General features: G+C 30.7%; 5 protein-coding genes across 7 annotated transcripts; 3 read left to right on the plus strand and 2 right to left on the minus strand.

Annotated features, from left to right (window-relative positions):
* Positions 1-194: 194 nt before the first annotated feature.
* Positions 195-1,878, minus strand: LOC143178637 (transmembrane protein 59-like). The gene is made up of 4 exons (XM_076377440.1): positions 1,515-1,878; positions 1,331-1,436; positions 855-1,138; positions 195-688 (listed from the first exon to the last, which is right to left on the minus strand). The coding sequence occupies exons 1-4, from the start codon at positions 1,656-1,658 to the stop codon at positions 359-361; spliced, it is 864 nt and encodes a 287-aa protein (XP_076233555.1). The 5' UTR covers positions 1,659-1,878; the 3' UTR covers positions 195-358.
* Positions 1,879-2,611: 733 nt separating this feature from the next.
* Positions 2,612-5,154, plus strand: LOC143188281 (prenylcysteine oxidase 1). Of its 2 annotated transcripts, none has more exons than XM_076392477.1 (8): positions 2,612-2,874; positions 2,966-3,151; positions 3,240-3,446; positions 3,567-3,708; positions 3,793-4,096; positions 4,169-4,292; positions 4,359-4,708; positions 4,796-5,154. In XM_076392477.1, the coding sequence occupies exons 2-8, from the start codon at positions 3,076-3,078 to the stop codon at positions 5,051-5,053; spliced, it is 1,461 nt and encodes a 486-aa protein (XP_076248592.1). In that variant the 5' UTR covers positions 2,612-2,874; positions 2,966-3,075; the 3' UTR covers positions 5,054-5,154. The 2 variants fall into 2 exon arrangements, with proteins under 2 accessions (XP_076248592.1, XP_076248600.1); XM_076392485.1 differs by having other exon boundaries at positions 2,612-2,797.
* Positions 5,155-5,381: 227 nt separating this feature from the next.
* Positions 5,382-7,291, plus strand: LOC143189078 (solute carrier family 35 member E2A). Its single transcript, XM_076393722.1, has 5 exons — positions 5,382-5,963; positions 6,031-6,282; positions 6,349-6,535; positions 6,616-6,819; positions 6,891-7,291. The coding sequence occupies exons 1-5, from the start codon at positions 5,699-5,701 to the stop codon at positions 7,081-7,083; spliced, it is 1,101 nt and encodes a 366-aa protein (XP_076249837.1). The 5' UTR covers positions 5,382-5,698; the 3' UTR covers positions 7,084-7,291.
* Positions 7,292-7,546: 255 nt separating this feature from the next.
* Positions 7,547-10,510, minus strand: Cth (Cystathionine gamma-lyase). 2 transcript variants are annotated; one of them, XM_076376918.1, is made up of 8 exons: positions 10,158-10,510; positions 9,539-9,674; positions 9,005-9,292; positions 8,785-8,919; positions 8,582-8,717; positions 8,349-8,501; positions 8,076-8,241; positions 7,548-8,001 (listed from the first exon to the last, which is right to left on the minus strand). In XM_076376918.1, the coding sequence occupies exons 2-8, from the start codon at positions 9,671-9,673 to the stop codon at positions 7,857-7,859; spliced, it is 1,158 nt and encodes a 385-aa protein (XP_076233033.1). In that variant the 5' UTR covers position 9,674; positions 10,158-10,510; the 3' UTR covers positions 7,548-7,856. The 2 variants fall into 2 exon arrangements, with proteins under 2 accessions (XP_076233023.1, XP_076233033.1); XM_076376908.1 differs by lacking the exon at positions 10,158-10,510 and having other exon boundaries at positions 7,547-8,001; positions 9,539-9,685.
* Positions 10,511-10,657: 147 nt separating this feature from the next.
* LOC143178346 (ribosome biogenesis protein BRX1 homolog) lies at positions 10,658-12,169 on the plus strand. The gene is made up of 4 exons (XM_076376930.1): positions 10,658-10,863; positions 10,940-11,216; positions 11,290-11,645; positions 11,730-12,169. Exons 1-4 carry the CDS (start codon positions 10,747-10,749, stop codon positions 12,030-12,032), a joined length of 1,053 nt encoding a protein of 350 aa, XP_076233045.1. The 5' UTR covers positions 10,658-10,746; the 3' UTR covers positions 12,033-12,169.
* The last annotated feature ends 755 nt before the right edge of the window (positions 12,170-12,924 follow it).

Below are 12,924 nucleotides of genomic sequence, written 5' to 3' on the forward strand. Positions count from 1 at the left end.
AAAAAACAATATAATCCTGTATAAAATAATTTCAGCATATATGTTATCATAAGTTCTTCCCAGAAAATATTTATATCTTACTTTATAATTTATTTTGATTTTAGTTCTTGTATACTTCAAAGTCTAAATTAATTTCTTAAGGCTTTATCTTTACGTACATATTCTTAGGAGCTTATATTTGAACTATAAACGATTTTATTAAAAACCAAAAATGCAGTTATTTCTTAACAATTGCAATATTCATAAAGCACTACTGTACATAATATATATAAACATAGTTTATTCAAGATTATATTAATATGTTTAAATTTAAATACTTTTCAAAATTTTTTTAGAGTTGTAGCATAAAAGCACCTAGCTAAACTTTCATATTAACTTCTGTTACATCAACACTTTCAGTGTACTTAGGTGGAGGTTGCTTATGCAATGGTACTTCTGGTACATATAGTGCAACTGTAGGGGAGATATCAGACTTTTCAATAAGTATTTCTTTGTAAGAATCATTAGACTTTTCAGAGTATAAACATAGCCAAAGAGCAGACAATGCTGCTGCTGCAATAGCAGAGGCAAGAAACCAATGTGGTAGTCCAATATGTCTTGAGGCACATTGAAGCCAATCAGATCCAGGCATTGAAGCTGATTGATCATTTTCTCCAGAGTAGTCTGACGGTATACCATAATCCACAGTCTACATTTTTATTATATTGTTATCAAATATGCATCATTTAATAGTATATATTAACTTATAAAAACAAATGTTTATAACAAATATTTTTTCCCCATTGCATTTCTTCTTCCCACTTTTTTAAAGATATGGATCTCTTTGTTAATATTATTTAAAAGAGAAAACTTACCCCAGCATCTAATGGAACAGTTTTAATATATGTTTGTGGCAATTTAAATCCATTTGAATCCCACCATCCTGGAAGAAGTTCTTTTCTTAAACCTGGATCACTTAAAATATCATTTTCTGGTATATCAGGTGACATTAAAAGTATATTGGAATCTATCTCTTTCTCTACATAAATGGCAACAGAAAAAACTGATAATAGATCTGAAATACGCCGTTTAGCCATAAAATCACAACCAGTGCTACATGCATCACGATCTTGCTGCGCTGTATATGCTTCTGCACATGCTATAACAAAATAAAATAGCATTTATTATATTAACAATAGTAACTATACTAAGTATAACTTCATATAATTACTACATGTTAATGAATCACTTTAACATTTTCTTATATAGTCTAATATTTACTTTATGATTCAAGTTACATATACTAGCTTAACTAAATTGTAATAACAATTTTAGTGCATAATTCACGCACATGCTTCACAAGCATCCTTGGTACGATTGAAACTGTTTGGTTCTAATCCATCCACTAGATTGAAGAATCTACATCCCCTTTGACAACATGATTTCACATATTTATTCTAAAATCAAAATGCCACATAATTATTAATACAGTAGTCAACAATGTTGACAAAAATGTGAAAAAACGTAGCACACACATTTTCGAAAGGTAGTGGTAGTGGTGTTTCGCATAAATTAATACAAGGATCTTCTGCGTTCACGATACTATAAAGCGTATCGCTACGCACAACATGTTCAAGGAATAACAGTGATAACACAATGATTTCCTTTTCTTTTCTCATTTCAAACAATTACTTCCTTCACAGATGATGCTCAGTGTATCAATCAAAATAATTCGTTAAACGTGAAGACACTTCAGACTTTAGACACGGAAGGTTGATACCTCGCTGAATAATCGAGTAAATATCGATTTAATTATGGTGGGAACGCATCGTATTGGTCGGCATTCGTCATGTATAAAACAGTCAATACCAATACTATTAAAAATGCACTTGTATAGTAACCAGCTCTTTAATCATTTTAATGTTCTAATTAAATTAAGACTGAGCAAGATTCCATCAAATATTTTCATACGTTTAGTATCCCTTCGTTATATGTAGAGTTGCACATTTAGAACTGCAACGAAGTGCATCGCAAAACAGTATACTTTCTGTCATAAATTATGCAAATGCATTGTTAAATGTTAATTGTTACAAAATTTAAATAACAAGGAGAATGTTGATATTTGGTGAATTAATTTCACCTAAAATTACTCTTTTATACTTATTATAAAGACTTAAATAAAATTCTGAAAGAAAAATAAATTCAAGCCTGAAATGTTATTTTAACAACGTTTGATTTGCGTTAGTGATGTATGAATGTGTACGAATAGATTATCTTAATGATATGTAAAGAAGATAAAGGAAAGAATGATTCATGTGGGAGTACTGGTTATCTATATACTGGATACAATATGATCCTAAATCTTTGTGACTTTTTGAACTAACGCCACCTTTGGGAATAAATTATATACGCCACCTGAATGGAGTCAATGATACTAAAGATACAGTTTAGCCAAAGAGAATTATAGATAGAGCGGAAGGTTCCATAAAAGCCTTATGTTAAAAAGTGTGGCTCGTTTCGCAGCGCTCCTAACAAGTTCTAAGTTTGAACTTGAAATTTTATACTTGAAAGAAAAAATTTGGCCTTAAACTTTATTGTGAAACGAGTCGTTAGATAAGTATGTGGATGAGGTACTGTGGTACTGTTTTTGGGGTGTGGGGCAAGGGGACGGATGAATAGTTCGGTTTCCGAAATGTTAGGAGCGCTGCGAAACGAGCCACAGTTTTTAACATAGGGCTTTTATGCATTGATTGAGCTATATACCTAACTGGAGTGTGTACTGAGAAGGGACGGCCGTCCAGGAGAGGCAAGAATTGGGGTAATGCTATCGCAGTCTCTAACCATGCAGGCATATATGTGTCGTTGTTCAGTACCCCCTCTACAGTACAGCAATTGGTAAGAGAGGGATAATAGGACGAACAAGGACAGATTCACCTCAATTCGGATCTCTCGCTTTGACCTCCCTCCCTCCTTCTTTTTCTTACAGGGGTCCACACTCCAGTTAGGTATATAGCTCAATGCTTTTATGGAACCTTCCGCTCTCTCTGGCTCTATCTAATACTCTTCGAGTGATATATTTACGTAATAATACAAAATATGAATCGACACATACTTTTAATTTTATTAATTTTTAAGGCGGGAGTTTGTTTCGAAAATTATAAGCCAAATGTTGGTTCGTATAAGTTTTACTTCACTATTACAATTGATTAAGATTCACTGTTTTAATTTCGTTATAATGATAAATGAATAAATTTTTTAAGCAATTATCGGCGGCGGTATTGGTGGTGCTGCGAGTTCACACTTTCTTACTGAATTATTTAACAATAATCTTAACATCGATTTATATGAAGCCAAAACTATCGGTGGCCGTTTGGCTACGGTAGAAATTGATCAAAATGAATTCGAAGCCGGTGGTTCGATTATACACCCTCAAAATAAATATATGCAGGAATTTGCGAAGCTTCTAGGTATTCTATAACTATTTTATATAATTTTTTACTTTAATGGTCATAACCTTAGGAATATTTAAATCATAAATGTATCTTTTCTAAAGTCTTTTATTTGTAATTGATTTTTTATTATTTTAGGTTTAGAGCAAAGATCAAGTAGTGATCAAAGAGCAGGTATTTGGAATGGCAATGAAATTGTATTTGAAGAAAGCAACTGGGGAGTAGTATCTTTAGCTAAATTATTATATAGATATGGTATTCAACCATTTAGTCTTAACAGGTATTTTATATGTTTTGTGAAACATTCTTAGAAATATGCTCTTAATTAATATCAAATAGATGATCCTTTTTCACTTTAACACAGATATATAAATGCCATTTTAAATGACTTTGCAAAGATATATGACTTACAAGATGCTGGAAAATCTTTTGAAAATGTAACTAGTCTTTTAGCAGCTATGAATAAGGAGTTTCCAAAATTGCTAAACATTTCTGTTAAAGATCACCTTTTAAAATTAGGTTACTCAGAACAGTTGTTGGATGAAATTGTTAAAGCACCATTAGTGGTCGATTATGGACAGGACACTAACATTCATAGCTTTGTTGGTTCTGTAGCTTTGGCTGGAGCAGATTTCAATTTATGGGCTATTAAAGGGGGAAATAAACAGGTTCCTTTTTTTTTTAACTACATAAAACATATATCCTATGATCATAAAGATAATAACAGGGTGCTATTTTAGGTACCTGAGCATCTAATATATAGAAATAAGAATGTAAATGTTATACCTTCCTGTGTCACAAAAATTGTAAATATGCAAACAAAAGATGACAAAACTTTATATGAATTACATTACCATAATAAAGGTATGATGAATGTGTAATCATTTATCAGCATCTTGTACTTCATTGATTAATAATTTTTTATTTCAGATAGTACAACTATGATGCAATCAAGATATGATATTGTAATTATTGCTACTCCACTTACTAATGATCAAGCTTTTCCAATAAGTTTTGAAGGATTTCCTAAAACTGATTTTCATGGTGTAGGCAAATATCATGAAACTATAGCTACATTTATTAAAGGAGATTTAAAGCCACACTATTTTGGCTTAGATGAAGAATTAGATGCTATTTTAAGTTGTGATCCCAATAAAACAATAATTAGTTCTGTGGGCAAAGTTAATTCTGTAAAGAATACACTGAAACATAGTAGAGTGTGGAAGATTTTCAGCAATGCACCACTGGAGTTAGGAATTATAGAAGAAATGTTCTCCAATGTACATTCAATAATACTCATAATGATTACTATGCAAAAACATAACATTTAATACAAATCAAAACTAATGCAATATGTATTTTTTTAGCTGGACAAAGTAAAAGAAATTAATTGGAAGGCATACCCCGAATATTCAACAAACATTCAAGAAGCAAATTTTAGATTGCACACTGCTCTATATCATGTAAATGCTATTGAATGGGCTGCTAGTGCAATGGAAATGAGTGCAATAAGTGGAAGAAATGTTGCAATTTTAGCACATGCAGATTTTTCTCGAAGATGTAATTGTAAAATTGCAAATATGTACACTGATGTACCTGAAAACACACCATCTAATGAATTATAATTTAATGGAGAAACTATAAGAGATTATTTGAACAATGATATTGTAAAAAATATTGTAAATTAAATATCGAATAATATTCAAATAAAATATCTATATTTTTATTCAGTGTTTATTAATTATATCTAATAGTATTTTTTATATAATTGTTTTTTACTTTATTATATCAATCAAATTTTGCATAATAATGTAATTTTTAAAAAGCTACTCATTCAGTGGCGAAACAAACAAGAATTTTCTTTATAAAACAAACCAAATTTGTTCTTTAATATTACGGATTAAATAAAGAATAGTAAATACACATACACATGTAAGAGAACTTCACACATGATACAATATCACATGTCTAGTTTCATAATGATGCTGTAATCGTATAATTATTATGATTACACTAGCGAAGTATTGTATAATAGCTTTATCAATAGATAATTACAAAGTTACTCGTATTACTTGTCATTAGAATATTGAAATCCTTATCGTGAACTTAAAATTGTTAGAGACCATAACCTAGTTGGCTTTCAAGAGAAACATACAAACGTCAACATCGAACAAACTGGACATGCTATGTAAAAATGTGATTTCACCGGCAAGGTTACATCTGTCAGAATTCGCGTAATGACATAATATTTTGCCTGAAAGACAATTGTAATGGAAAATCATTCTGTTCGTATAAATTATACACTAATACCTCGTGATACAGAACAACCTTTAATACACGAAAATCAAGCAAAACAGTACGGAGAAAATAGTAAGAAACGTGAAGAAGTTATTGTGTTGACAAGTGAGGCGAAGGGCGGTCTATTTAATTCGAGGGCCTTATTATTTCTAACATTATGGTACTTCTTCAGTGGATGTACCCTATTCTTAAACAAATACATCCTCTCTTACATGGAAGGAGACCCTACAATTTTAGGTAAATAAATGTTGAAATAAAAATAGTGCATAAATAAAAAGTGCTAAACATTGATTTACTTGTACAGGTGCTTGTCAAATGTTAATGACTACAATTTGCGGATTTATACAAATGTATTTTCCATGTGAAATGTACAAAGCTAGTCCCAGATTAATGAAACCATCAGGTTTTTATAAGCACATGATACTGGTAGGATGTACAAGATTTACAACAGTAGTTCTAGGATTAGTATCGCTCAATTATGTAGCAGTGAGTTTTACAGAAACTATTAAAAGTAGCGCGCCACTTTTTACCGTCCTTATTAGCAGATATTTATTAGGTAAGGATAATTTTATTAATAACAAATTGGTTATTATTTATGTCTGAAAATTTGATTATTCTACAGGAGAACATACAGGGTTATATGTAAATTTATCTTTAATTCCTGTAATGGGTGGTCTGGCTCTTTGTTCGGTAACTGAAATTAGCTTTGATCTCAGGGGATTCATTGCTGCAATGGCTACAAATGTAACAGAATGTTTGCAAAATGTTTATTCCAAAATGTTAATCAGTGGTGATAATTTTAAGTACACGTAAGTATTATGCTGCTTCATTTCATAGTATAGATTTTTTTGTGTTTCATGGTCATGTGTTAACAAATATGACATTACAGACCTGCAGAATTGCAATTTTATACAAGTTTAGCATCAATTGTGATACAAGTGCCAGTGTCAATTTTATTAGTAGATTTACCAACACTTGAACATTCCTTAAATTTTAAATTATTTGCCGCATTTCTTCTTAATGGGGTGTTCTTCCATTTTCAAAGTATCACTGCATATGTACTTATGGACTATATCAGTCCTGTAACGCACAGGTGTGTTTTCATAAACATTATAGAATATTATGACTTAAGAATCAATTACTGAAAATATTATTTTATTACAGTGTTGCTAATACAGCAAAGAGAGCTTTTCTGATTTGGCTTTCTGTCTTATTATTTAACAATCCGGTAACTGGTTTATCGGCTATGGGAACATTTTTGGTAATAGCAGGGGTATTACTATATAATCGAGCACAAGAATATGATAGACAAAACAGAACGAAATTGCGATATAGTTCGAAAGTTAATTTACAATAATGTAATTCTAAAGTTTATAAGAATTTATATTGAGTATAAGTGCGTGTTTGCATTAAGTACATTCTCACACATAGTTGAAATAACTTTAGTATTAATTTTGATAACACAGTATTCTTCATTGCAATAATAATGTATTTATAATTTCAATGAAAGTACGAAAATACATATTTTGCATTTTAGATGCATTTTATAATAAAATAGCTTTAATTGAAAATACGTAACGGTACAAATTAATACGAGTATAAAAAATTATGTCAACTGTCAAATATAATGCAAAAAAGAATAAAGTTAATATAAGTAAATAGAGAACGATGTGTATGTATATATACATATGTAAAATGTTATTGTCATTATATAATTAATTGTTTATTTATAAACATTTGAGTGGTCCAAACGTATCTATTTAACGATATTAAAATATGTTTCTTAATTAGGTATAATAATTTAGAATTGTCTTAAATAAAATATGTGATGATTTTAAATTTATTCCTAAATTCAGTTATAAGAATATTCTTATACATGTTACATAAATACAGGATACAGTTTTAAGAAAATAGACTATGTCTGAGTATTAGGGAATTATTAAATATTATGCATGTATTTGTATGTACATTACTTTTTATGTAACATCACTGTGGAATGTTAAAATTTTAGAAAATGACAAATCTTGTAAACACTGGTAAAAAATTTGGTATACAGAGCTGATATAACAAAATTTGAAATTAACAGTGTTAAAATGCACTGTTCGTTTGAATGAATTTCACTACACTAATTTATTGACAGGCTTTAAGAGCCTGATCAAGATCAGCCAAGAGGTCTTTCTCCGTTTCTAAACCAACAGATAAACGAATTAACTGATCGTTAATACCTAATATCGCTCTAGTTTCCTCAGGTACTGACGAATGAGTCATAACAGATCTATACAAACAATTATTAAGAAATAAATTATATATTTTAATCACGTGTATTGTACTGAAATATTAATTACTTACGGTAATTCAGCAAGAGACTCATAACCACCAAGTGACTCTGCTAATGTAAACACATTTAGTGCCTTTAAGAATTTCTTAGAATCACCCTTTAGATAAAAAGAAACCATTCCACTATGACCAGATGTTTGCCTAAGTGCAAGTTCATGTTGTGGATGTGATGGTAAATCTAAAAAATATAGACAAAAATAATAAACCACAAATGTATAATAACTTTTTGAATGATGTAATTACTATATATATTACAGAAATGACTAAGCTATTTTAGATACATACATGGATGAATCACTTTCTCTACATGAGGATGAGATTGCAAAAATTTCGCAACTGCCAAACCATTTTTCATATGCTGCTGCATCCTAAGTTCTAAAGTTTTCAGACTACGATTAACCATTGAGCAATCAAAAGGTGACGGTACAACACCCATAGCTGAAATAATTAAAAAATAATTAGCTATACATACAGAAAAAGTGATTTACAATGTAAATGGTGAAATAATATAAAAATACCATTTTGTAAAAATTTAAGTCTTTCTCCAATATCATCCCTATTTGTAATAGCTGCACCCATTATAACATCTGCATGTCCATTCATATATTTTGTAAGAGAATATACTACAATATCTGCACCAAGTTCTAATGGTTTCTACAATAAAATACATGTGGCACTAGGTGCTTAATTAAATTGTAGTCTAACATGAAGAATTAATTACCTGGTAGTAACATGTTAAGAAAGTATTATCTACAACTACAATAATTTTAGGATTTATTTTTTTCACTGCTTCAGTTACTGCTTTAATATCAACTAGTTTAAGTAAAGGGTTTGTAGGTGTCTCCAACCAAATCATCTGAAAAAGAAGATAAATATATGAATACATTTACATTTTAGAAAATGCAATTTGTGATACTTCATATCATCTAATGAATTAATACCTTTGTACTTGGTTTTACAGCAGCTACAATATTATTTACATCTACTGTGTCCACAAATGTTACTTCAACACTGTGTGTGCACAAACATCTTTGAAAGAAACGATTCGTTCCACCATATATATCATCCCCAGATATAATATGATCACCTGTTGGCACTAATGAAGTTACTACAGTTGTTGCACCTAAACCAGATGCAAATGTAATCCCATACTTTCCACCATCTAATGCAGCTAAACATGTTTCTAGAACATTTCTTGTAGGATTACCACTTCTACTATAATCATAGCCCTACAACATTCAAAGAATAACAATTAATGTCAGTATTAATTTTTTTTAAATAGAAGGAGAGTCTACAAAGTACAATTAATAATGATTAATTCTCATTGATACAATTGACATCAATTGACTTCTTTTCATTACAAATATCTATAGCCTTCATTTTTGATGAAATTTCTTGCATTTTTGATTTATATAAAAAAGAATATGATTTCTTAAAAAAAAAAATAATTTATTTTCAAAGTGAAAGAAAGTTACCCTATGTTCACCAGGCCCATCTTGACGAAAGGTAGTAGACAATACAATAGGTGCTACTACTGCACAGTGACTCCATTGTAATGGATCTTGTCCAGCATGAATAGCTTTTGTTGCAAAACCTTTTTTCGTTGACATCCTATTAAACATTGTTTATAAAATAATATTGTTTATAAAAATTTCTAAATAATTTTTTTTTTCTCTTACAACTACGAAAAGAAATATGCATTAACATAGGATCGAGAAAAGGAGCCGACCGATCGGATTATGTCTGAATTAGGATTGACTAGGATTTAAATCAACATTCTTTATTGTTCTACAATTCTTCTACAACCTAATCTACACTATAGAAAAATGTTAATAATGTAGCGCTATTTGCAATAAGCACGATAGATCAGTTTCCTAAACTGAATAGATCGAAGGTATGACATATACCTACATAAAAATTACATCACAATTTTAAACGTGGCAATTCAACAATACTTTATATTTTCTATCTTATGTAACGACTTTAATGATACACGTATCTAATAACCCCAGATAAGTGAACATTAAATCATATATCGGCGGTTAACGAACTTTCTTAGTTTTCTGTTCTAAAAATACTTAGAGGTGTACTTACGTGTATTATAATTCTTTAAACTAAAGAAATGTTCAAAATTCGAATAACTTAAGGAAAACTAGCCGATCACAGAAATAACTGATAGTAGTTAAATGAGCAATAACAATTAGATCTTTAAAGATATCAGCAACACGTGCTATCACTGACGTCCAGGTTGAGTGTGACACCAAGAGTGACTGCCCTCCGCAGAGGATTGCCTATTTATTATCAGTCTATATACATGCATATTTGCACACATATAGTATAGATTACTGTCTGTCATAAAGGAGCCGGCCGGTTTCTTGAAGTTCTCCCACTGTCTTTCACACGCTAAGTAAAGTGGGAGAATAGGATAGCTCTGTGACTATTTAAATCGCGCCATTTTTGAGCATAACCTATATTCGCCATCTGAGTGAAGTCAGTATAGCCACGTGACTCACATTGGCAAATAATATTTAATTAGATGGTCACGTGACCACATGCGACTAACTTCAAGGTCTGCAATCAGATCCCTTAATTGATGTGCACGTGCGTGAATTGTTTCTGTAATGTTAACCTCGCTCCGATAAAACGTGATTACATTTGTTTACGAGTTCATATCCATTGAGTCATGGCGAAAAAGGAATTAAAACGTAAAAGAACAGACAATGTTAATAATAAGGAGAATGAACCAGAAACAGTGGTTTTACCAGCGAAGAGAATGTCAGATGAACCACCACCGAAAAAGGTTTGAAAATACCCTCGGCTTATTTTCAGGAAATATGAGCGAGATTTCGTACATCTGCTTACGTTTAATTATCTAGGTTAAATGGATCAATAAGCAGAGAGTTCTAGTTTTTGCAACTAGAGGAATTAGTTATGTACATCGGCATCTCATGCATGATTTGAGAACTCTCATGCCTCATCATCGGCCAGAATCTAAAATGGAACGTACTAAGAACTTGCAAGTAGTTAATGAAATGTGTGAGATGAAACATTGCAATAAGATAATATTGTTTGAAGGCAGAAGGAAAAAAGACTTATACATGTGGTTTTCTAATGTTCCTACAGGACCATGTGTGAAATTTTTTGTTGAAAATAGTATGGGTTATATTCTTTATTTATAAATTGTACAATTTTTGATCACATATGAATTGTTTGATTTTCTGTATAGTTTATACAATGGGAGAGTTAAAAATGACTGGAAATTGCTTGAAAGGATCTCGTCCTTTACTGTCATTTGATGAAAATTTTGACACAAAGCCACATTACAGTCTTTTAAAGGAGTTACTTGTTCAAATATTCGGTGTTCCTAATCATCATCCTAAAAGTCAACCATTTTTTGATCATGTTTATACGTTCAGTGTATTGGATAATAGGATATGGTTTAGGAATTTCCAAATTTTAACTGAGGATGGTGGTTTAGCTGAAATTGGTCCAAGATTTGTATTAAATCCAATAAAAATTTTTGCTGGAAGCTTTGGGGGAGAAATACTTTGGGATAATCCAACTTATATTTCTCCTGCACAGGTATGAATAAATCATACTTCAATATTATCTAATTATTAGACTGGAAATGATAAATTTCTTCATTATAACTTTTTATATATGTAGTTTCGACAATCTCTCAAAAAGAAAGCTGCTGGTAAATATGTCAGTAAAGTAGAACAGAAAATGATACAAGAAATTAATAAGCCAAAAGAATCGTATTCATTAAATCCCATGGATGAGATATTTAAGGGTGATCCACTAGAAAAAGCGAAAGAATTGCAAGGAGAAAAAGAAGAAGAAGTAGAAGACAGAGAAGTAATGCATAGTAATACAAGCAAGAAAAGTAAGAAAGTGAAAAAGGGTATTAAAAAGAATTTAGGGAAAAGGGTAAAGAAAGTTAATTTAAAGAAAAAAACAAAAACTTAATGAAGTGATTATGTACTAAAGAATTTTTATTATGCAATTATGTTAATAAAATTTGTATAAATATGACATAAACAATACATTTTTATTTTCAACTAATAGTATACTACAACATTTATATTTGATTAAGAGCAAGCATATTAAATTACACAATCAGTATTTTAGGTATTATTTTTGTATACAAGAAGTAACCATAAATATTAATATTTAGTGTTGTACAATTTCTGCATTATGCATAATACATTGTCTCTTACAAAAAATACAAAAGCTATTAAATCATTTATATAAAATTGCACATTATTAAATGTTCATTCATTTACACTAGAACAAATATATAAAGTAAATAAGAACTATTTTAAGTACCATTCACATTGCTGGCACGTACTTGTACTTGATTTAGTTATGTAAAAGCACATTTGATGAGGTATCCTAACGTGTCTTGTATAGTCTAAAGCAAAAGCTTTAATGTTATTATGAAGTATTAAGCAATACTATATATCCTTCATATACACATCTTTAAAAGGTCACTAATCTTGGGTCGAAGAATTGTCGATCTTTGAGCCGCTGTAGCTCTATCAAAAAAAATCGCAGCGAGGTAAGCCTGGACTCATTTTAAAGGGCAAAGCCTCCACTTTTAGGTCCCTACATTGAATTTGTCCGAAAAAAATTCTCCAGCCCACGACTTGCCAAGAAAGAGGGAGTGGTTTTTCTCCAATTATTTTCCAACTTCAGATGACTCTCAGAAGCTTGATAAATTTTTTTTGCAATCTATTTTGCAGGGATATTACAGTCGAAACCCTCCCCTTGCGAATGAGACCTTGGCGAGCGGTCTGCGATTTTTTTTGGCTGAGTTATCGCACTTTGAATGAAAAGTGAGCCACAGACCTCGGAATCA

Source organism: Calliopsis andreniformis, chromosome 1 (assembly GCF_051401765.1).
Source record: "Calliopsis andreniformis isolate RMS-2024a chromosome 1, iyCalAndr_principal, whole genome shotgun sequence".
NCBI classification, from domain to species: Eukaryota; Metazoa; Arthropoda; class Insecta; order Hymenoptera; family Andrenidae; genus Calliopsis; species Calliopsis andreniformis.

Coding starts and splice junctions, on each gene's coding strand:
- LOC143178346 (XM_076376930.1), top strand. CDS start 10,747: ATGGCGAAAAAGGAATTAAAACGTAAAAGAACAGACAATGTTAATAAT. Junction 10,864..10,939: donor ATGAACCACCACCGAAAAAG/GTTTGAAAATAC, acceptor TTAATTATCTAG/GTTAAATGGATCAATAAGCA. Junction 11,217..11,289: donor GAAATTTTTTGTTGAAAATA/GTATGGGTTATA, acceptor TTTTCTGTATAG/TTTATACAATGGGAGAGTTA.
- LOC143178637 (XM_076377440.1), bottom strand. CDS start 1,658: ATGAGAAAAGAAAAGGAAATCATTGTGTTATCACTGTTATTCCTTGAA. Junction 1,139..1,330: donor CAAGGATGCTTGTGAAGCAT/GTGCGTGAATTA, acceptor ATTTTGTTATAG/CATGTGCAGAAGCATATACA. Junction 689..854: donor CTGTTCCATTAGATGCTGGG/GTAAGTTTTCTC, acceptor ATAAAAATGTAG/ACTGTGGATTATGGTATACC.
- LOC143189078 (XM_076393722.1), top strand. CDS start 5,699: ATGGAAAATCATTCTGTTCGTATAAATTATACACTAATACCTCGTGAT. Junction 6,536..6,615: donor GGTGATAATTTTAAGTACAC/GTAAGTATTATG, acceptor ATGACATTACAG/ACCTGCAGAATTGCAATTTT. Junction 6,820..6,890: donor ATCAGTCCTGTAACGCACAG/GTGTGTTTTCAT, acceptor ATTTTATTACAG/TGTTGCTAATACAGCAAAGA.
- Cth (XM_076376908.1), bottom strand. CDS start 9,685: ATGTTTAATAGGATGTCAACGAAAAAAGGTTTTGCAACAAAAGCTATT. Junction 8,920..9,004: donor CTGTAAAACCAAGTACAAAG/GTATTAATTCAT, acceptor CTTCTTTTTCAG/ATGATTTGGTTGGAGACACC. Junction 8,718..8,784: donor TCTTAACATGTTACTACCAG/GTAATTAATTCT, acceptor ATTTTATTGTAG/AAACCATTAGAACTTGGTGC.
- LOC143188281 (XM_076392477.1), top strand. CDS start 3,076: ATGAATCGACACATACTTTTAATTTTATTAATTTTTAAGGCGGGAGTT. Junction 3,152..3,239: donor AAATTATAAGCCAAATGTTG/GTTCGTATAAGT, acceptor AAATTTTTTAAG/CAATTATCGGCGGCGGTATT. Junction 4,293..4,358: donor ATTACATTACCATAATAAAG/GTATGATGAATG, acceptor TTTTTATTTCAG/ATAGTACAACTATGATGCAA.